This window comes from Lissotriton vulgaris, chromosome 1_1, assembly GCF_964263255.1.
Source record: "Lissotriton vulgaris chromosome 1_1, aLisVul1.2, whole genome shotgun sequence".
Taxonomy (NCBI): Eukaryota; Metazoa; Chordata; class Amphibia; order Caudata; family Salamandridae; genus Lissotriton; species Lissotriton vulgaris.
The window spans coordinates 2,000,849,261-2,000,872,500 of NC_141685.1; the positions used below are offsets into that span (position 1 = coordinate 2,000,849,261).

The 23,240-nt window shown below is 50.6% G+C and overlaps 1 protein-coding gene across 11 annotated transcripts in view; it reads left to right on the forward strand.

Moving 5' to 3' along the window:
* The window catches only part of UPF2 (UPF2 regulator of nonsense mediated mRNA decay), a 1,606,401-nt gene that overhangs the window by 1,189,636 nt on the left and 393,525 nt on the right, over positions 1–23,240 (forward strand). For all 11 annotated transcript variants that reach the window (XM_086919968.1, XM_086919955.1, XM_086919976.1 and 8 more), the window contains one exon: positions 5,022–5,126. In XM_086919968.1, coding sequence (XP_086776094.1) covers positions 5,022–5,126 — 105 coding nt within the window. The remainder of the gene's footprint in view (positions 1–5,021; positions 5,127–23,240) is intronic.

Consider the following 23,240-nt stretch of genomic DNA (forward strand, 5'->3'; position numbering starts at 1 on the left):
CCTGGAGCCAACCAAAGAGCAATGGACGAGTAGTGGAGACAAGAATATGGCTTCCACATAATAGCAGGACTGAAGAATCCAACAGTGGAATACAGCTGGACTAAGAGCGAGCAACAAAGAATCAAGGCAAATCTGCAGCGTATTGACCCCTGGCTGACTCCCTGAAAATGTGGTTGAGGCAGGGAATGAACATGTGTTGGCCCAGAAATTACTACTTTCATAATGGATTGGAAGAACCTAGATAAAATAATAAAATATGTGTAGAAAATCAGGATATGCCGGTTTTCAAGAAAAGATATAAATAAAATGAAAAAATATTGCTGGAGTGAAAAGAGAGAAAACAAGCTCTGAATGCTGCAGAGGCCTTGTGTATGTGACTGAACTTGCCCCAGAACACCCCAAGGCCTACCATGGGGAGGAAACTGGGGCTGCTGTGCAGCGAGAGCAATTTTGGCTCAGAACGAGAGGAGGCTAGAGGCGATAAGACTGGCAGGATGTATAAATGTGTTGCAGAATATGTTTTTGTGACACCAATCCTGCAGCACAGGAAATATCTTCTCTTTATGGTAGAATCTGCACACTACCTGTTTTGCATCCTTTCCTATGGCCTAAATTCAGCACTCTGGGTCTACACGAAGGGGATGGCAGTGATGGCAGCCCATCCCAGAAGAATGGTGATCCTGAAATGTTCCTTACTTGGAAGATTGACTTATCAAGGCCAGCTCTCCGAAGATGGTGTCACAAAGCCTGTAGACAACAGCAACGTTGTTGTCCGATCTGGGCTTTTCAGTCAACAAGCCCAAGCACCACTTGGTGCCCACTCCACACATCCTACTTATTGGGGCAGTACAGAACACCACTTGGAGTCAAGCCTCGTCTCCGCCATAGAAGTTTCAGGACATTTAGGTTATGAATCAGATCTTTGTGTGGAGCACACATTTCAGTCCTGATGGTCTTAAGCCTCCTTCCTGCATTCTGTTGGTCACTCACGCACTGGCACATGAGTACCCTCCAGTGGTGCCTCTGGAGCCAATTGCTCCAACACACCAGAGATCTTCAGTGATCTATTCTGGTCTCCAGGGACTCTGCAGCAAACTTGCAATGCTGGAGCGTGGAAGGCAGTCTGGCTGAAGAGAAATCATTCCTACCCGCAACGTTGATCACAGATGCATATGCCCTAAGATGCGGTGCTTATCTGGAAGTCAGAGGTCTCCGGTCTCCAGAGTAGCAGATATTGTACATCAGCTTGCTAGAACCATGGGTGATCTGCCTTTCACTCAAGGCCTTCTTCCCATCCTTTCACTGCCAGTCTGTTGAAATATTAATGGACAATATGACTGCGATGTGGTATATCAACAAGCAGGGTAGAGTACAGTTGCTCCTACTCTGCCAATAAGCTCTATGGTTCCGGTCCTGGGCTCAGGAACCTTCACATCTAGGTGGTAGCCAGCCATCTAGCCGGTCTACTCAATATGTGAGGGGACAGTCTTAGTCAGCGTCCTCTTGCCCATCACAAGTTGGGCCTTCATCTGGAGGCTGTACAAAATATTTTTGTTATCTGGGAAACTCCGAGGGAATGCAAATACCAGTGACTTAAATGCTGCTACTGGGATTTACACCACAGTCACTGCAGTTCCTATGCTGTTTACATCTATGATTGTTCTTTGAACACAGAATGAAACACCTACATGTATTCTGTAACATTTAGTTTGCAGTCATACTGGATTATTAATTACAATAAAATCAATGAAATAAGTTTAAAAAAAGAAATCTGGGGAAACGCCTATGCTGGATCTCTTTGCCACTAGTGGGAGCGCTCACTACTTAAAATTCTGTGACCTCCAGTATCTGCTACATGGACTTTTGGGGGATGCATTTTGCTTGAAGTGGAACTTTCTGGTTCAATACACATCTCCATCCACACTGTTGTTTGCTTGGGTCTTAAGGAAGAGCTGCCTCGATCTGGGTCAAGTCATTCTGATAGCCCTGAAGGATGTGATGTGGTATGCATTCCTGATGCACCTCTCCATGTGCCTCCTGCTTTTTCTTCCTCACAGGATAGACCTCCTTTCCCTTTCTGTACCTCAACTCCAGAACCTCCAACCTGCTGCTTGGAGTAGGGTATTCTGACGTTTTCTTTACTTCCTGAAGTGGTTGATTTTTTATGTCCCACAGACATTCCACCAAAGTGGTGTATGCCGGTGGATGGGGTATTTTTGTAAAGTGGTGTATGGACAACTCGACAGACCTCTACGCTCCTGGCTATCTGACAATTCAGTTCCTGCATGTCACTAGCTCAGCAAGAGCATGCAGTAGGCACAGTTAGTCTTCTTATCAGTTTGCCAACCTTTCTCTTCTTCCTGATCAGCTGTCTCACTTCAAATCACCACAGTGATCAGGTTTTCGAAAGGACATGCAAACAAATTTCCTCCATCCCCACTCATTATGTCACAGTGGGGCATACATCTTGTTCTCATGTTTTTGGTGTGTTCTCCGTTCAAGCATTTGCACAGTGGCCAGTTGCAACTGCAACCTTTACTAACTGCCATCATGTCAGCCAGACATGCGAGTGAGTGTCAAGTTCTTTATTTCCTAACAAGCTGGTTCTCAGAAGCATGGCTGTCATCCTACCCAAAGTGGTTACCCACTTTAATGTGAGTTAATGCATCCCTCTGTCAACCTTTGTTCACACATCCCATGAAGGGATGAAGAGAGGCTTCACAGACTAGAACCCAACAGAGCAGTCCACTTTTATGTGGATAGGGCGAAGGAGTTCATACAGGATGACCAGCTTTGTTGGCAAGATAAGAGGACATTATCCCATTGGATTATCTTGTGCATCAAAATGTGCTGTGACTTGCCCACAAGGAGCCACCGGAGTGTATGATTTGATTTGATTTTAGGATTTATAAAGCACTCGAATGCCCAGTAGCATCTTGGCGCTGGAGCAGACAGGGGATGTGACGCTTGGACGGAAGTGCTTCTAATCATTGGTGAGAGAACAGCCAGGTTTTGACTTGCTTCCGAAAAATCAGGAAGTCAGAACGTTTGATGGCTAAAGGTAGAGCATTCCAAAGTGTGACTGCCTTCAACAGGAAACTCCAGCCACCCCAGGCCAAGAGCTTAGATCTAGCGATAGATAGATAGCCTCGTTTCCGAGGATCTGAGCTTTCTGCTAGGCGAGTACCAGGCTAGTTTACTACAGAAATAGCAAGGTCCAGAGTTCTGCAGCACCTTGAAAGTTATGCATAGTGTTTTAAACTCTAGGTGTTTAGCTATAGGTAGCCAGTGTAGATTGATCAAAGTTTGGGCCGCTGATTTGTGTTTGGGAATTTCAGCAAGAAGTCTCGCAGCCACGTTTTGTAGTATTTATAGTTTTTATAATGACTTCTTGCAGATCCCAATAAATAGCGAATTTCCATAATCCAGTTTGGTCAGAACACAAGAGGTAACAACTAATCTTTGAAGTTCTTTTTGGATGAAAGGTCTGATTTTCCTTATAATTTTTAGCGTGTGAAATACGGAGGAAGATGAGGCTTTTATTTAATGGCCAAAATGAAGCTTGTCATCAAACATTATTCCCAAGTTTCTTCCTTTTTGAGCTGGAATAGGTAAGGGTCCCATATTGTGGGGCCACCAGTTAGGAAACACAGGGATCTGTTGTTACCGAAAGCTAACACCTCAGTTTTGCCTGAATTTAGCTTTAGGCAATTCGTTTTCATCCATTGATCAACTTGTGTCATACAAGAGCAGAACCTAAGGCCCGCCTCATCTGAGTCTTTGGGGGTTGACACCACAATTTGTGTGCCATCGGCGTAAGACACCACCGAGAACGCCAGGGAGCAACGTACAAATTAAAAAGGGTGGGGTTCAGTAAAGGACTCTGCGGCACCCCACATGGCGAACTAAATTGCTCAGATGTGCAATTGCCCAGTACAATATGGTTTCTTCTATGTGTTAAGAAATCTTGTAGTAGGGTCATGGCAGCTCCTCTGATTTCCATGGCCCCAAGTCGGGTAATCAATATAGTATGGTTAACCATGTCACATGCAGCCGAGAGATCAAGTAGTATCAGGACGGCTTGGTAACCTTTATCTAAGGCCCATCTGATTTCTTCGGAGGTGGCAAGCAAAGCCGTTTCTGTGCTATGCTCCTTTCAGAAACCGTATTGTGACCTTTCAGGGCCTATTCTACTAACACAAAGCCTTCTACCTCTGCCATAGCAAGAGGGGTACCAGTGCCAGAAATTTGCAAAGTTGAGATTTGTAATTCCCTCAACACCTTTGCGAAGCACTACTGCTTCATTTTGAAAGTTCTGAGGGAATGGTACTTAGCATGCTTTGTCCTTGAAGATTTCTGCTAAAACCATCCGTACACCATCTCCTGGTCAGATATTGCTTGGGTAATTTTTTCAAAAGGTGAGGAACCTGCAGGTAGAGGTATCCATCATAAGAAAAAAGTTGCCTTTGGTAACAATCTTTCGGGTGGATGCTCTGTTAACCTGCGTATTCCTCAATGACCCGCCCACCGCCCCGGTTGACGGCTGGTTGATAAGTACATCTTGTTAATATGGTCCCATTTCCCAAAAAATTGCTGCACCTGTCTTTGAGATGTCATTCTCATCTGTCTGTCTCAAATTCGTATAAAAAATGTATGGAAAACTGATGTCATTGCCCCAAAAGGGTGCTTTATAACTCCAGTGATGTCACAAGGATATCACTTCTGGTGTCAAAGTGGAGTCAGCACCCTCTACCAGCATGGAATGCTATTAAAAAGTTTCCAGATTATGACTGACACCTGGGAATTCAAAAGGTGAGCAAAATCTGTAGGTGGTCAGAGTAGCAACCAAAAAGATGTTAATCAAAGAAAAATAACTTTATCATTATGAAAATATTGATCTCTTGTTTTCTCGATAGAGTGTTGTAAAATGAGTTTTATGGACAAACCCGCACATAGCACCTGATCGTTTCCAAAGCAAACTGGCAGTATGTGCTCTATACTCAAATTGAATTTCATTTCAGGATGGTTCAGAACACGAGGAGGATGAAGTGGAAGAGGAGGAGGAGGAAAATACGGATTACCTTACAGATTCCAACAAAGAAAATGAAACAGATGAAGAAAATACAGTATGTATTGTTTTATACATAGTGGAGATTAGTATTTTGTGTTTGAACTTGTCTTCATTTCTAATTGTGTTCTTTTAGCCTTTCCATTGGAACCAATAAATCTGGTTTCAAGTCAAACACGTGTTCATGAAAAATAGCTTTCATAATTATATAATTGATGGAAATCTGTGTAAAATTGTTTGCATGTTTTATTACAAGCTAGTTATCATTTCAGAGCTCCCTTTTACAAAATACATATCATTACTGTTTGCCCATAATTATTTATTTTTGACGAATAGTGATGTAACAGAAATGCCAAAGCTTTTGGACATTGAGATTCCAAGTACCATTGCCAATACGATTGCCTTTCGTGCCTAGGTACTGGATCTTGATTGGCTTCCAGTCCCCCTCTCTTTTTTTTTTTACTCCCATTACCATATCAGTTCTTAGATTCAGCAAACAATAAAAAAAACCTCAAAGCAAATATTGAAAAAGATATTAGTTGTCACATATTCATTTCTTAGACTTCTAACTGCTAGACTGGAAGCAGAAATGTGTCTTTTGCTTTCTCGATTCACTTTTGCTCTTTGCAGTCAACAGTATAGTATACTTCAAAGGGCTGGGCGGATCGGTGTCTTTGTGGCATGCTGCCTGCATGATTATGAATGGTCCGGTTTCGCACCAATTTTCTTCAAGTGCAGAATCAATTTTTTCAAGCAATAAAAAAAACCAGCCCGTTAAAGAAAATGGCATGAGGATTTGGCTGCAAAGCTTTATTTTTTTCAAAGGTATGTTTATTGTTTTAACCAGAAACATGCTACAATCCTGCACATCTTCCCACGCGGGGGGGGGGGCAATCAAACTAAAGCCAAAGTACAATAGGTTTGAACAGGCCCCGAACCCCAATTGAACAAAGACCCCTGGCTTACAAGACAGCTCTCTAAGAGTTATAGCTTCTAACAGTGACGGGGTTTGCCATGCAACCGGACATATGAAGAAGATAGGTTTCGAAACCTTGGGGCGTCTGCTCTCTAGATGTCAGGTGGAGTGACCTATCTTTCTAAGGCAGGAGGCGACATCCACCTCATTGTGAAACGTGAGTCAGAGTGTCTCCCCGTGTAGCTCTTCTTGCGGGTATTGTCGTAAGAGACATATTAAAAAAGAAAAAAGAACAAAAACACAAAAGCAAGATCAAATACTAAACCTACCTCCCCTTCCCCTCACCCTTCCCTTCCCCCCTCCCAGTGGTGGCAGCTAGTATAAATCGGTGGCCAAACTCACATACTGTCAGGGATTCAGAGCTGGAAAAAGTGGAGGGCTCTGACACTCGCAGGGCACACTGCAGACGGGAGGGCTATGGAGAGGAAAGCGACCATGGGGCCCCACGGAACTCAAAGTTCTTAAAGTCATCCCTAAAAATGTCCGCCATGCGCTCTAGACTTAATAGCTTCCATAACCACCACCACCATCACCGCCTGCTTCACTCACACCCCCCGCCAACAACGCCATTATATCCCCCCCTCCGATTCCCTGCCCGCTTTCCAGTTCACTACACAACCTCTCACCAATGGCTCCCACCACCTTCGCCATCCCCAATGTTCCCCCTGACCAGACTTTACCCACCCTCCAACAAGTCAAAGAGGATATTCTACAAATCAAAAAAGATGTCCGCGCAATCAAAGACCTGCTCTCATCACAGCCCAGCCCTCCTCCCATCATCCCTCCACCCTACAAAGGACACACCCGCCCTACATACCCTCGCCTCCAACGACATCCGCGCTGGCCGACTATCCCCGTTCGCAACAACTCCCACCGCCGTGTCCTCAACCCACTGTCGGACCGCGACCTATGCTCACTACTACACTCTTATGGCTCGGGTCCGGTAAAACACATATCTGAAAGAGACACGTTAGTGATAGATTCCTTACCTTAGAATATCCCCAGGCGTCAGACTGGATCCGGAAACTTTTGCTTAGCAATACCCCTGCGCGCTGGTAGGCGTCGTCTGCGGCTCCGCGTCCGTCGTCTGCGTCGTGAGCGCCGGGATGACGTCGTCGGAGTACTTAGACGGCGCCCATGCGCGCTGACGTCAGTTCTTCTTTTTTCCGCGCCAGCTAGCGCAGATCTGGAAGAAGCTCTACCCCCAGTCAATTTTTGACTGAAATTTTTGATCCTTTTTGATCTCTCTTTCCTTGTCGATTTCTCGACTACCGGTGCCAGGGTTCAAGCCTTGTTCGAAGTGCGGCCGACTCATGTCGGTCACGGACCCCCATCGCGGGTGCCTGAAGTGCTTAGGACTCGACCACGACGATCGATCCTGCTCCGACTGCCGGGCCCTGACGTCGAAGGCTAGGCGGGAGCGGTCCCGCAAGCGTCTCGAGCTGAGGCAGTCGGCCCCGCGCCGCTCCAGGTCCCGGTCCCGGTCCCACGGGAGGTCGAGGGACAGGTCGCGAGGTCGGAGTCATCGACGCTCCGGAAGTGGACACCGATCGTCTGGTTCCAAGTCCTCAGGTAAGAGGCATGAGAGGTCGGAGCGACGTCATCGATCCTCCGACCCGCCCCGACGCTCGCACGATGCGATCGGGGACTCGGGCGACACCGCCCACGCGGCTCCGCGGGAGTCGCAAGCGTCGGCGCCTGCCCCACACCTTCGGGTCCCTGGGCACGGCGCGACGCCAGAGGAGGTCGAGAGGTACCTCATGGCCATGAGGGCCCTCCCTCCTCAGTCGGTTCCCGTGGCGCCTTCGGGCCGATCGGTTCCGTCTGGAGGTCCTTCCGGGTCGGGCGCTTTGTCCCCGACGACGTCGGGTGGTTCGGGCCCGGCGCCGCTGGCGACTTCGGTCTCGGCACCGCAAGACCTCGCTGGATCCGGCTCCGGATCCGGGACCTCGCCGGTCGACCCTACGACCTCACCGGCGCCGTCCCTTCAGGTGTCGTCCCCGGTAGCCGATGTGGTTGCCGCCCCCAATGCCTCCTGCGGTTCTGCTCAGGCGTCGGGAGGGTGCCGCTGGGCGCCGATTCCGTCGGCCTTTGGAGAATTTTATCTCCACGAGGAGGCCCTGGCTGTTAATCCTGGTCTCCAGGACACAGGTGACGAGGAGCATTGGGAGGGGTCCGCGGACCCTCTGGCACATGATTGCCAGTCACAACAGGACTGGACATATGAGCTTGGGGAGGCCAGTGGTATTGACACCTCGCCAGACACTGGATTTACATCGCCCCCGACTGTGGCTTCGGAGGCGGGTTCCGCTTACAGCGTAGTGTTGACGAAGGCAGCTAAGGCCTTAAACCTTCAGCTCCCCGTCGCGGCCGTGAGGACTAATCTCCTCACTGAGGTCCTCAAACCGCAGTCCGGCTCCGCAGAGCCCCTTCTGCCGTTCAATGAGGCCTTGTGTGACGTTCTTCTGGGCACTTGGTCCAAGCCCGCCACAGGCCCGCCTGTGGACAGGAACGTGGCCAGACGCTACCGCCCGGCACCGGGCGACCCATGCTTTTTGTCCACCCATCCCACCCCCGAGAGTCTGGTCATCCAGGCCTCAAACTCCCAAACCGCATTCCCGTCGGCCCCGCCCGACAGGGAATCCAAGAGATATGAACAGTTCTGGAAGAAGGTTTTCTCGTCTGTAAGCCTAGGGCTGCGGTCTGTGAACACCGCCTGTCTCTTGGGCCGCTACACCCACACCCTGTGGGACACGGTTGCGGAGGTGCTGCTTAGATGCCCGGAGGTGGTCCAGGCTAAACTCAGCCAAGCCCTTGCGGACGGCCGAGATACAGCACGCTTTTCTATCCGGTGTGGGCTGGATACAACGGACTCACTGGGCAGGGCGATGGCAACGACGGTGGCGGTTCGACGCCACGCCTGGTTGAGGTCCGCCAACTTCTCGGCCGATGTCCAGGCCACTCTCCTGGACATGCCGTTTGATGGCCGTCGCCTCTTCGGCGACAAGGCAGACCATGCGCTGGAACGTTTCAAGGACTCCAGGGCTACGGCCAAGTCCTTGGGCCTTACGGCCTCACGCCAGCAATCGGGTGCCTTTCGCTCCTTTCGTGGCCACGGAAGGGGCGCCCCACCACGTACCGCCAGCCACACGCCGCAAAATGTCCAGCAGCGCGGTGGCGGACGTGGGAACCGCCGTGGCGGTGGTCGGGGAACACGGCGAGGCCAGTCCACACCTCCCTCAGCAGCACCGGCCTCTAAACCTTCCTAGTCCGAGTTTTCAGGCCCATGTGACGCCTGTGGGGGGCAGGGTTCGCCATCACCTCTCCCACTGGCATACAGTCACTTCGGACAGGTGGGTGCTGCAGATTGTCCGAAGGGGCTACTCCCTCCCCTTCGAGGCATCCCCTCCATCCATGCCACCACAATACCACCGTGTGTCGGGGGATCACTTGCAACTCCTGCAAGAGGAGGTCTCGGCCCTCTTGGCCAAGAGGGCCATCGAGCGCGTTCCTGGGCCAGAAGTAGGGTGTGGTTGTTACTCCCACTACTTTCTGGTGCCCAAGAAGGGCAAAGGGGGCCTACGCCCTATCTTGGACTTGCGGAACGTCAACGGCTTCCTCCGTACGGAGAAGTTCAAGATGCTCACTTTGGCTCAGGTCTTAACTGCCCTGGACCCAGGAGACTGGATGGTAGCGTTGGACTTGCAGGACGTTTTCCACATCCCCGTCCTGCCGGCCCACCGGCGTTACCTGCGGTTCACGGTAGGCCAAGAGCACTATCAGTTCACCGTGCTCCCCTTCGGCCTTACCAGCGCCCCACGGGTGTTCACGAAGGTGATGGCGGTGGTCGCAGCTCATCTGCGCAGGCAGGGTGTATCAGTCTTCCCCTACCTCGACGACTGGTTGTTGAAGGCGGGCTCGCCCCAGACAGTCGTCAGCCACCTCCAGACTACGGCCAACCTCCTGCACCTGCTGGGGTTCTCCATCAATGTGCCGAAGTCACACCTGTGTCCCTCTCAAAAGCTCCTCTTCATCGGAGCGGTTCTCGACTCGGCGCAGTTTCGGGTTTTTCCACCCGAGCAGCGGGTTCGGGATATTCAGGCTCTGGTTCCCATCTTCCAGCCGTTATCCCGAGTCTCGTTCAGGTTGACGCTGCGGCTTCTGGGACTGATGGCCTCCTGCATCCTTCTGGTGCGTCACGCCAGGTGGCGGATGCGGGCTCTGCAGTGGGACCTGAAGTTTCAGTGGGCCCAGCATCAGGGCAACCTGTCCGATCATGTCCTGGTCTCGGAGGGCACTGCGAGACCACTGCAGTGGTGGCTCACGGACCGCGAATGGGTCACTGGCAGGTCCCTCTCCCTACCCCACCCGGAGCACGTAGTTGTGACGGACGCGTCCCTCCAGGGCTGGGGGGGCCACATGGGAGAGGCGGAGATCAGAGGCCTCTGGTCTCCGGCGGAGTCCCGGCTCCATATCAACTTGCTGGAGCTTCGGGCGATTCGTCTAGCACTGAACGGGGACGGGTACGGGTAGTGCAAGTGTTCACCGACAACACCACCGCCATGTGGTACTGCAACAAACAGGGCGGGGTGGGGTCGTGGACCCTTTGCCAGGAGGCTCTGCGCCTATGGCAATGGCTGGAACATCAGGGCGTGACCCTGGTGGTTCAACACCTGGCAGGCTCTCTGAATGCCAGGGCGGACGAACTCAGCCGTCGGTGCATGATGGATCACGAATGGCGTCTGAACTCGGACGTGGCGCAAGGTCTCTTTCAGCAGTGGGGAGAGCCTTGGTTAGATCTATTCGCAACAGAAGAGAACGCGCAATGTCATCTGTTCTGCGCGTTGGAATTTCCAAGGCGGCACTCGCTCGGAGACGCTTTTCGTCGCGAGTGGAGCTGCGGTCTGTTGTACGCCTTTCCGCCTATACCACTTCTGCCCAGAGTGCTGAAGAAGATCAGGCGCGACCGGGCCCAGGTTATCCTTGTGGCTCCGGACTGGGCACGAAGATACTGGTATCCCGAGCTACTCAGCATGTCAGTCGATCCCCCGATTCGTCTGCCTCTTCGGGAGGACCTTCTGTCGCAGCAGCAGGGGACGGTCCTGCACCCGAACCTGTCCAGTCTCCACCTACAAGCTTGGAGATTGAGCGGCGACAGTTGAGGCCATTTGACTTGCCTCCTGAAGTCTGTGATATCATTCTGGCAGCCAGGCGTCCCTCCACGAAGTCGGTATACGCCTGCCGGTGGAACAGATTTGTGGCATGGTGCACAGCAAAGGCTGTGGATCCTCTCTCTGCCCCCCTTTCGGAAGTGCTGCTCTTTCTTCTTTCCCTTGCCCAGCAGGGCTCTGCTCTGGGCACTCTTAAAGGGTACCTCTCTGCTCTTTCAGCCTTCTTGAGGCTACCAGATCAGCCTTCTTTATTCAAGTCCCCTATTGTGAGTAGATTCCTGAAGGGCATCACACACATGTTCCCTCCTGTTCCCTTCGTGATGCCCCAGTGGGACTTGAATCTTGTTCTCACTTATCTGATGTGTGCTCCCTTTGAGCCACTTCATAACTGTCCTCTTCGTCTCCTTACTCTGAAGACTGCATTCCTGGTTGCCATCACCTCTGCCAGGAGGGTGAGTGAGCTCCAGGCTCTTTCTTCTTCTCCACCTTTCCTGTCTGTTCATCCTGACAAGGTGGTGTTACGTACACGACCTTCCTTTCTGCCCAAGGTTGTTACGGCCTTCCACATCGGGCAGTCCATTACCTTGCCCACTTTCTTTCCGCCTCCGCATCCCTCGAAAGAGGAAGAGAGGCTCCACCGTCTGGATCCAAAACGTGCGCTCTCCTACTACCTAGACCGCACACGCCAATTCCGGGTGGATGATCAGCTCTTTGTTGGTTACGTGGGCGCGAAGAAGGGTAAGGCTGTGCACAAGAGGACCATCTCTAGGTGGATCATCTTGTGTATCCAAGCATGTTACTCCATGGCGAGGAAGGAGCCCCCGGCTGGATTGCGGGCTCACTCCACTCTGGCCACGGCAACGACAACTGCCCTGGGCCGCGGTGTCCCCCTGCAGGACATTTGCCAGGCAGCTACGTGGGCCTCGCTGCACACGTTCGCAAGACACTACTGCCTGGACAGTCAAGTCCGGAGGGATGGCTTCTTTGGCCGCTCCGTCCTCCAGGACTTTCTGGTGCGATATTGGTTCGCAGACCCACCACCGGGGTTGGTATTGCTGGGGTATCTATTCTAAGGTAAGGAATCTATCACTAACGTGTCTCTTTCAGATGCACAAGTTACTACTTGTGTAACGATATATCTGTAAGAGACATTAGTTAGTGATAGATTCCTTACCGACCCACCCATCCTCCCCGTTCTGCGAACCGATATCTAGGGTTAAGGTCATCCCCTTTCAGGGCCCTAGTTTCATGGCACCAGTGTTAGTTCTATCATGGCTCTGCGTATCTGGCGCGGAAAAGCTGTGTGTCAGAACTGACGTCAGCGCGCATGGGCGCCGTCTAAGTACTCCGACGACGTCATCCCGGCGCTCACGACGCCGACGACGGACGCGGAGCCGCAGACGACGCCTACCGGCGCGCAGGGGTATTGCTACGCAAAAGTTTCCGGATCCAGTCTGACGCCTGGGGATATTCTAAGGTAAGGAATCTATCACTAACTAATGTCTCTTACAGATATATCGTTACACAAGTAGTAACTTGTGCACCCAGCACACACATCCCCATACCCACAATTCTTACAAACCCTCTGAGGCTCCCAACACTCAACAACAGAGGTTCCGTCCCTAACAACCTCAGAAAAGTTCCCCTCACTCTAGAAAGCTCGACCACCCCTCTCTCTCCCAAACTCAAATGCATCCTACTCAACTGCAGATCGGCCCAGAGACACTCCTCCGACATCGCAGAACTCGTCTCAGCTAGGGATCTGGACCTAGCCATTCTAACAGAAACTTGGCTCACTGAAGCCTCTACCCCGATTATGGACATACTAGTCCCCCCCAACTATCACATCATTAGGTTAGACAGGTCTTCAGACAAGACGGGCGGGGGAATTGCATGCATTTTTAAAAGCAACCTCTCCGTTACTAAAGTCACCTCCCTCTCCCTCTCCTCCTGTGGACTCCTCTGCCTCGACATTACCAGCGAGGGCAAAATAGTTTGTGTTCTACATCTCATCTATCACCCGCCTGGTGACAATCTCATATTCACCCAACAACTCATGGACATGATCACTTCCAATGCCGGTCGGCAGACCACCCAAGTCTACCTGGGTGACTTCAATCTCCACTGGAACGACCAGAAAGACACAGTGGTAAATAGTCTCAAAACTTTCCTTAATGCACTTGACCTCACCCAAATATGTGATAGACCAACACACGACAAAGGCGCGATACTTGATCTCATCATTGCCAAAGAGAATTCTACACAACTGGAGACGATTCTACCCTGCGACTGGTCAGATCACCACATTATCACCTTCTTTATCAATGAAAAAGTTAAACCTAACCCGACTCAACCAATCAAATCCAAAACATGGAAAAGGGACATGAAGAATCTCAACGCCTCTACTCTGCCTCCCCACTTCGGCAATCTCCTCCTTCCCCCTTCAGGTGCCTCGGATGTTCAATCACTGACTGACCACTACCTTGAATCTATGAATACATTAGTCAATGAAGTCGCCCCACTGCAACTGAAGAGAGTCTCCACCAAAACTTCTAACCCCTGGTATGACGACCGACTCAATGACGACAGTCGTTCGATGCGAATGGCAGAGCGCACCTGGAGAGCGGACCTCTCAGCACTGCACCTCAAAAGGCTCAAAAACAAAAGAAATGCCTACTTCAGGAAAATAAAGCGAACAAAATTGGACTTCTTCAGCCGCCAATTGGACCAAGCAAAAAACAGGCCAAGAAAACTCTTCGAACTAATCAAAACCCAAACAAAGGCACAACCCCTACAATCAAGTAGCACAACAAGCGACACCCCACACTGTGAAGACTTCTCTGCTTTCTTTAAGCTAAAGACTGACAACATAAGAAATGACCTCATCATGGATGTAAGCCGATTCCCCAACCACACAAGAATGGCTAACACTCAACCTAAAAACATGGCTTCCTGGCAGTACTTCGATACCTACTCGGAAGAAACAATACACAAACTGCTCTGCACCTTGAAGCCCTCTAACCACCACACAGACCCTCTACCTGCTAATGCTGTAAAAGACTTCATCCCCTTGCTCCTCCCTCTCTGGACCAAAATCATCAACTTCTCCCTGCAACAAGGCCTCATCCCGGACTCCCTCAAGGTGGGGCAAGTCACACCTATACTCAAGAAACTTACAGCTGATCCGACTGACCTAAACAATTACCGACCCATCACCAATATCCCCACCCTGGCCAAACTGCTGGAGAAATGTGTCCAACTCCAACTAACAAGACACATTGACCAATTTGACCTCTTCAATTCTCATCAATCAGGATTCCGAGCGAAACAGCTATGACACACATAATTGATGACGCCCTCCAAATTCTTGATCGCAATGAGTCCTGTCTCCTCATCCTTCTTGATCTCTCGTCAGCATTTGACACGGTCAAACATGAGAACCTGCTGGAGCTGCTAAGCACTAGAATGGGTCTATCGGGAACGGTTCTCAAATGGTTTTCGTCCTTCCTACACAACCGGTCTCAGAAGTTCAAGATCGATAATGTGCTATCTTCACCTGTGCCTGCAGATCTAGGTGTTCCACAAGGATCCTCCCTCTCCCCCACTTTGTTCAACCTCGTCATGGAACCGCTCGCCACCTTGCTCCAAGCTTCTAATGCCCAATTCCATATGTATGCCGACGACACACAACTGTACCTAAAGCTTCAATCTCCGGAAGATCTCAAACATCTGAATTCCACGCTTATTAACACTCAATCTTGGCTAGCCGATAATCACCTCAAACTAAATGCTCTGAAAACTGAGTTCCTTCTCATCTCACCCCCGGCGAAAATTTCCACCACCCAAACATGGCTCAACAACCTAACAGCACTCAATGTCCAACCCACCATCGTGGACTCAGCGAAATCCCCTGGACGCCAAGTTTAACATGCAGCAACACATCAGCAAAGCCACAAAAGCAGCTAATTTCCAAATCAACACACTGAGGAAAATCAAACCCTTCCTCCCGACTGAAGACTTCCAAACTGCTGTACAAGCGTTAGTCATCCCTCGAATCGACTACGGAATTGTGACCCTCAGCGGACTCCCGCTATCCACAACAGCACCCTTAAGAGCCTCCCTGAACGCTGCCGCAAGACTCATTACTGGCTCAAGAAAACATTCGCATATTTCCCCAGATTTAAAGTCCCTAAAATGGCTGCCTTTTGAAGCCAGAATACAACTAAAAATTGCAGTTATGACACACGCGGCCGTGCACCACAATGCACCCAACTACCTCGCTCAAAAATTGTCCATATCAGGAGGTTCGAGGTCCAATAGAAGCTCAAAAAATCTACTCCTGAAACCCCGTAGATTCAGGAAAGTGAAAACCTACAAGCGCTCCTTCTCAGGAATGGCACCCAGGATCTGGAATGCGCTCCCGCCTGAAACTAGGCGTATCTCCTCCGCTGCACTCTTCAAGAAAGAGGTGAAAACCATCCTTCTGGCCAAGATCTCCTGAACCTTATAGGTGGTGGATCAGAGACTCTACATTGCCTTGTATCAATGCTCACCTTGTCCTTTGGCACTATACCTCTACTTGATGGTGACACTACTACGCTACTTTCTTCCTACCGACCAATATATGAGACACATTGGGTCACTGATTCACCCTCCCGATGCCCTCACTCAGTGCGCTCTCTATACTAAAACACTGGTATAAGCCTGCCACACAACCAAGGTGTACCTGAACACCTCTGTAATTGGGATCAATGACTTGTGCCGTTTTATTACCTGTTCACCTGACTGTATATTGATATGTTTTATGTATTTTATTATTATCCTTTCATGTTAGTGACTACTACATTGCTCCCATTACCTCTGTTCATTCCTACTGCCCCTACCCTGTCTTTGTGAAGCGCTCTGATATCTGTAAGGATCTTGTTCGCGCTATATAAAACTTTGAATAAATAAAATAAATAAATAAATAAATAACCGAGAGTGCCAGAGGGAAATGGCCGGTGCCTCTCTCTTCTTCCACGCCGCAGCCAAGGTGAGCTTGGCTGCCCCAATGCTAAGCCACATAATCTTCTCATCTGCCTTAGTCTGATGTTCCAAGGTCGAATCACAGAGGCCTAGAAAGGTAGTGACCATTGACGTAGGAATGGGATAACCCAGCATCTCTTTAATGTGGGCTAGAATTTCCTCCCAAAAAGGCTGGATGATGGGGCAGTCCCACCAAATATGTTGGAAATCCCCCAAGAACCCACACCCCCTCCAACACCTATCCGAGGTACCGGGAAAAATCTGCTTCAACTTGGTCGGGTATAGATACCAATCTTCAAGTGTGCCTCCCTAAGTTCCAAGGAGTGGTTAAACTTCGCGATATCTGACCATAGAGATGCCCACTCCTCGTCCGTGATATCCTGTTGAAGGACTCCCTCCCACATAGACATGTATCGGGCCTAGGGGAAATTGCCGTGGAGAGTAAGAACCCGTATATGAAGGAGATAACACCCTTCATCGAGGAGGTCTTGGTGGGAAATACCTCAAATTTCGTGAGGGGACGTGTAGTTGTGCATGATGGTACCTCTCAGTGTCCCCGACCCCATAGTCCCGCTTACAATGCTCGAAAGTGAGTGGGTCGAAATTGTGGAAAAGATGTGGTAATGCAAGGTAACCTCCCTCCTTCCATGCCGCAAAGGGGCCCTCTCTCATCGCTGGGGGGAAAGCAGGATTGAAGTGTAATGGTGTAAATGGGGAGAGAAAGGTGGTCCACCTATCGTTGTTGGATACTGAGTCCCAAACTCTTAAAGTCGTCTGGGTGGGGGTGCTGATATACACATTCCTAGGTCTGTCGCCTTTGGGCCGCCATACCAAATCCCAGATTGTCCTACCCGCAACGCTTCTATCCATATGCAGCCATATGCAGCCAATGTTTTTTGGATTCCAACTGCGTTTATTCCGCCAACACCCAAAGTTGTGCTGCTTTATAATATAGATGAATATCTGGGAGCCCCACACCTCCCTCTCTCCTCGGTCGGTGCAGAATAGCTAAGGAAAATCTTGCCCGTCCACCCTGCCAGATAAAGCGCAATATCATAGATTTCACTCGTCGGAAAAAGTCCCTGTCTAGCTCGATGGGAAGGGCTTGGAACAGGTATAGCAGTTTAGGAAGAAGGGACATTTTCACGGCGTGGATCCTCCCCAGCCAGGATATAAACATTGGCTTCCATTGAGCAAGCTCGGCTTGGATCTTGGCCAGAATCAGGGAACAATTGGCCGAATACAGTTTCCCCAACGTGGAAGTCAGGTGAACCCCCAATTGTATTGAATGGAAGACTCTGCCCATGGAAGAGGTGTGAGTGCCTTGAGCCTAAGTACTTCAGAATGTGGGAGAGTGAGATTAAGGACGTATGACTTGTCTAGGTTAATTTTAAAACCTGCCACTGCTTCGAAACGCTCCAGTTCCGCCTGCACAGATGGAAGGGAGTGAGCCGGGTCGTGGAGGAGTGTGGCTCACTGATTACAGCGGCAGACCCTGATGCAGAGGTCTGGCCCGGGACCAGTGTTCAATTTCCGACGCGGCAGGGTCCTGAGCCCAAAAATGTCGACGGACTTGATAATTCTCGCCTCTGTGCCTATTCTAATCATGGGGTCCCACGCTGCAACTCTGGGCAATAGCTTGCTTAATCTCCACTACGGCGGCCCACCCGCTGCGGGATGCCTGGCTTTCACCTTGGGGATACCCAGTAGGGGTTATCTCACAGGGAAAAAGCCAGGACGGGTTCTCAAGGCAAGCGCCTTGATGCCTTCGGGTGATACGTGCGCTATATAAGTCGCGATACATTTACATTTACAGGGAGAGAACGACATCGTCCGCAAATCGAGTGATTTTGTGCGGTTCTCCAGTGAAGGGCAGGCCCCGGATATCGGAATTGGCTCTAATCGCCAGCGCCAAGGGTTCTATGCTTAAGGCTTAAAGCAGAGGCGATAAAGGACGCCCCTGCTTAGTGCCCCTTAAGTGCTCAAAGAAAGAGTAATGGTGCCTGTTTACTGCGACCCTAGACCTGGGGAACAGATAGTTAGCAGGGATCATAGATAAGACTTTAGCGGAAAAGCCAGAGGCTGTCAGTGTCTGAAATTGAAAGCCCCAGTCCACCCTATCAAATGCCTTTTCAGCATCGAGCCCTACTAGGACCGCCAGGATTTTAAACTTATTCGCCTTCTCAATCAGATGCACCACCCGCCGAGTGTTATCATGGGTCTGGCGACCTTTAATGATTGGTCCAGATGAATGAGCGCCGGCATCAGATCATTAAGCCGTTTCGCGATTATGGAGGAGTATAGCTTTGCATCTAGATTCAGGAGGGCAATTGGCCTGTAGGAGGCACACCTACTAAGGTCTTTCCCCAGTTTCGGTATGATTGAGATCAGGGCCTCGGCCATAATTCCCGAGGTCTCGCCATAATCAGCCATACGATTAAATAAACGCACTAAATATGAACTGAGTTCAGAGGAGAAGGTCTTATAAAATATAGCTGTGTACCCATCCATCCCCGGAGCCTTATAGGGTTTCAAAACCTTGATTGCTGCCACCACATCCTCCCTAGTGAAAGGAGCAGAAAGCGTTTCGTTCTATTCTGCCGAGACCTGTGGCAGTGGCAAGGTCCGTAGGTACTTGCGTTGCTCAGATGGGTCGCAAGATTCTCCCGAATACAGAGTCTTGTAGAAGGCTCCGAAGAGCTCGGCCTTGTCTTCGTCCCTGTGAGTGATTTCCCCCACGGAGTCCAGGATCCCCCCTACATATTCCCGCTCTCTCTTGTTGCGTAGTTGCCTGGCAAGATGCTTACCCACCTTGTTAACCTTGAGAGAACGAAAGCTGCCTTAATTTCAACAAGGTGTATGCTGCCCTGTTATTATAGAGCGCCCAAAGTTTGCCTCTAACTGCCGTCAGGTTGCGTTGTACTTGTCTAGTGGGGTTCACCTTGTGGGCTTGCTCGAGAGTGGACAGCTCCTCCTCCAGTTGCTCGCTCTCCCTTCCAGAGGCTGGCTTTTCGACCGGCCTCTCCACTTTCCCCTGAGGCCCCTCAGGTGTCCCATTCATCTGTGGATCCTCCACTAGTCCGGGGCTGGACGCTCCCCCCTGGAATTGGGGATGGATGTCTCAGCCTGCAGCCGTCGCCCACGGAAGTATTACTTTCCCCTCCGTGGCGCCCTACTGAAGCCAGTGTTGCCTTTGTATGGGCTATTTCCACAGCTGCTGGTATTCTGCAGATGGGTGAACCTGTCACTCCATTTCCTACGTACCATCTTTTGGAAGTTCTCCACCAGGGCTCTGGTGGATGGGAGTTGTTCCTTCCTTTTGAAGCGTCACTCCACAATTCTCTTGTGGTGGCTTGGGGTTGTCCTGCCATGGGCGATCCGGTGCCTCAGACGCTTCTGCATCGCCACTGTCCCGCTCCGCACGACCCTGTCTTTCCACCCTTCTTCTCAAGGCTCTCTTCTGCGGAATGCCTTTCTCTGTTTGCCTGTGGTGGAGTTTCCTCCGTCTTGGGAGGCCCGATGGTTGGATTCATGGGGGCGTAATGTCTTCGCTTCTTCCATGACTGCCTTGCGGGCGCTTAACACTTTGTGTGTGTTGAGCAGCGCTACCTCCAGCCTGTGGGACTCTGTTGAGTCCCTTCTTTCTCATGTCTCCCATGCGGTAGCCTATGCTGATCTGCGGCCATGTGTTGGATGGTAGGGAATTGGCTGTGTTTATTCTTCATGCGACCTTGGATGTTGCCGAAGCTCTTGGGCGTGCTATGGCTACCTCTGTGGCTCTCCGTTGCCATGCTTGGCTATGTGATTCCTTTTTTCACAAAAATATTAGAGAGCGTCTGGTTTATCTGCCCTTTGACGGGTCCCTTCCGTTTAATACTCAGGCAGACTCTGCCATTCAGCGTCTTCTTGCGGGACTCCGTCCTCCTCCTCCGTAGGCTGGTTTCGTGATCCTCCGGGACTTGATGTGAGGTGTTATCCCACCTGCTCCTGGAATCTGGTGTTGGAGTGACCGTTACACTTTCTGTGAGGGTTGCTGTGCCCTCGGAGTCCCTTGGTTGACTCGCTTCTTTGGTTGGCTGCTGGTTCAGTCCCCCATTTTTTGGCAAGAGTATACTTTTTGGCTGCTTACTAAGCCTTCTGTGGTTTCTGCCGTGGGCTTATAGTTTGTTCTCTGATGTGGGATTCCTTCCCTAAGAGTGGATTCCCATATTTTCTTGGGACGTGTCATACCCCATGTGGGGTACTTGTAGCTATTGCATAGCTCTGTCTTTCGCTGGGAGGGTGTGGACTCTCCTTTGCGGATTCTTGCCTTTCCTGGTTTTGTTGTATTCCACTGGTGCGGTTTCTTGATCATTACGTGGGCATAGCTGGCGCTGCTTCAGTTCTGTCTTTCTAGGAATCTGATGTATAGATTGACTGGCTTGTATGCCATCTTCGGCATTGTGCTGCGGTGTTTCACCCTCCTGTTCGCCGTTTCGGCCTGGTCCTCTGTCTAGTGTTCCAGGGGGGATGATTTCCTGTGTTGACGGCTGGGTCCGTCCTACTTTTTCCTCTTCTTATCTTCCAGCTGGTCCCAATTTTTTCGTGGGCTGGTTTCTGTCTGGAATGGTCCCCTTCTTGGGGTCGTTTGAGATTTCCCTGGCCCTTTGCCCTTGTTTGGAGCTCGATATGGTCCGGTGCTCGGCTCGGGCGCTTGGCAGTCAGCTGCACTGCTTGCTCTGCTGGTCCTCGACCGGGGAACTTGACGTGGGTCCCTGTGCTCCTACCTTTGATTTTGCTTTGGTTTTTCGAGACTACGCCTTTCTTCCCACGTCTGCCTTGTTGCCTGAGGCGTCATTCCTGCCTTGCCTGTTAACTTCAGGCTGTGTCAGGTTCAACTGTCCCTTTCACTGCGTGTGTGTTCCAGTGGAGAGCTTTGCCTCCGTTCTGCCTCTTCTCCTTGGAGTTTTGGGGTGATTCTTCTTCCTCGGTATTCCTCTGCTGTTGTCTAATACTCTGGACTTCTGGCTGGGGTTCCTGGTGCCTTGACAGGGCTTGGGGTGTACTGTCCTCCCTTCGTCCTGTCTTGCTTGGTGGGGTTTGGGTCGCCCCTCTCATCTGCTCTCCTTAACACATCCTCTGTGAGGCTCTGTGTTCTTCTAAGCTGGTGAGGTCCTTTTCTGCCTGGAGGGGGACTGGGGTTCTCCCTGTCCCTATTACTTGTCCCATGTGGGGCCCTGTATTCTTCCAGGCTGAGGGGGTCCTCTCGCAGACCCTCCTCCCCTAGTATGGCTAGGGTATCTATTCTACGTGAAGGAATTTGCGGCTAGTAGTCTCTATCAGATGTTCGTGTTACTTACCTTCGGTAACGATGTATCTGGTAGAGATGATTCTAGCCGCATATTCCTTCACGACCCGCCCTTCCTCCCCGTTTCTGCGAGGACCCTTCTTGGTCTTCTACGCTCGCCTCTCTCAGGGCGGCTGTCCTCTGCGAGTGCCCTTTTCTTACTCCCTCCCTAGGGGGATGCTCGCCTTGTTTTTGCTCCATTCCTTCCTTCTCGTGATTGGGTGATTAATTTCTGGGTACTTCTGCGCCCCTGCACCTTGGTCTCCAATGTGGGGTTCCCTCGTGCTCTGCTTCCTTGTGTGGCTTGCACTTCTGACTCTCGCAGTCATCGGGGTTGAGATCCTTGGCTGGGTCTCGACCCTCAGTCCTTTTGGATATTTTTCCTGCTGGTGTTGTCTGGGGTGAATTGTCGTTGCTCTTCCATTCTGGCCCTGCTGTGGCAGAAAAGTTTTCCGAATTCAGTCTCACACCTGGGGATAATTCTCCGTTAAGGAATTTGCGGCTAGAATCGTCTCCACCAGATACATTGTTACCGAAGGTAAGTAACTCGTACTTTGAGGCATTTTTGTCTCCATTCCTTCGAGTCGATCGACTCCTGGTGTCGTAGGGATGACCGGCTTCAAGAATTGCGGGGACTGTTACTGCATGATGTTGGTCACGGACCCTCACCGCGTGTGTCTCTACTGCCTGGGGCGCGACCACGACTCCAAGTCGGGCCCCCACTGCCGGGCTAGGGCGCGGAAGACTTTACTGTAGCGGTCCCGAAAGTTGCTAGAAGTCTGGCAGTTGGCTCCACGCCGCTCAAGGTCCCGGTCCCAAGGGAGGTCGAGGGACTGGTCAGGGATCCATCACTATTGTTCATCTGGATCTAAGCCTTCGCACTATGGGTTGGATTAGTCGAAGCATTCCAAAAAGAAGTCGAAGAAGCGTCGTCACTCCTCGACTTCCCCTCGCTGGTCGCCTGATGTGGCTGAGGGTGCGGGTGGTGTGAGAAGTTGGCCTGATATATGATGTTCACTAGTTCTAGTGATCACCTTGTATCAGTCCAAACAACCCTTATGGTGATTGGTTGTAAGTCAACCTTATAGACCAGCTGTCCTAATGGTAGCATGGACAAAGCAGTCTTAGGCTAAACTCTTTTGGCATGTGAAGCCAGCTGTTTTACCACATATAACCCCTTGAATACCAAGTGAAAGGACACCACACAGGTTGTTAGGAAATTAAACAAGTATTTATTAGTTAACATCTACCTCTGAACTCTTTATGAGATCTTAGGGCGCTAAGCACATGACAATCTCTTAGGAAAAATACGTTTAAGTTGCACAAATCACAATGGTGCCCTAGGGGCACGACAAACCATATACTAAGTAAGTGTAATGTGAAAGTCGATAAAAGGAATGGAGCTGTCCAGAGGCTGTAGGATCGCTGGGACCAAGCTATACTAACTCTAGGTAGGTAATAGGAGGCCCACGGAACTCGTGTGCAGAGTGTGAACTCACACGCGAGATGCGTAACAGTGTCTATGGACAGTACAGTTCAAGAAAAAGTTGAGTACGGACAATCCTGACTAAGTAGAACTAAAACGACTGTGGATGTATGTATAGGCATTTATATAGCGCACTACTTACCCGGAGGGTCCCAAGGCGCTTTGACCGCTGCGAAACCCTTCCTGGC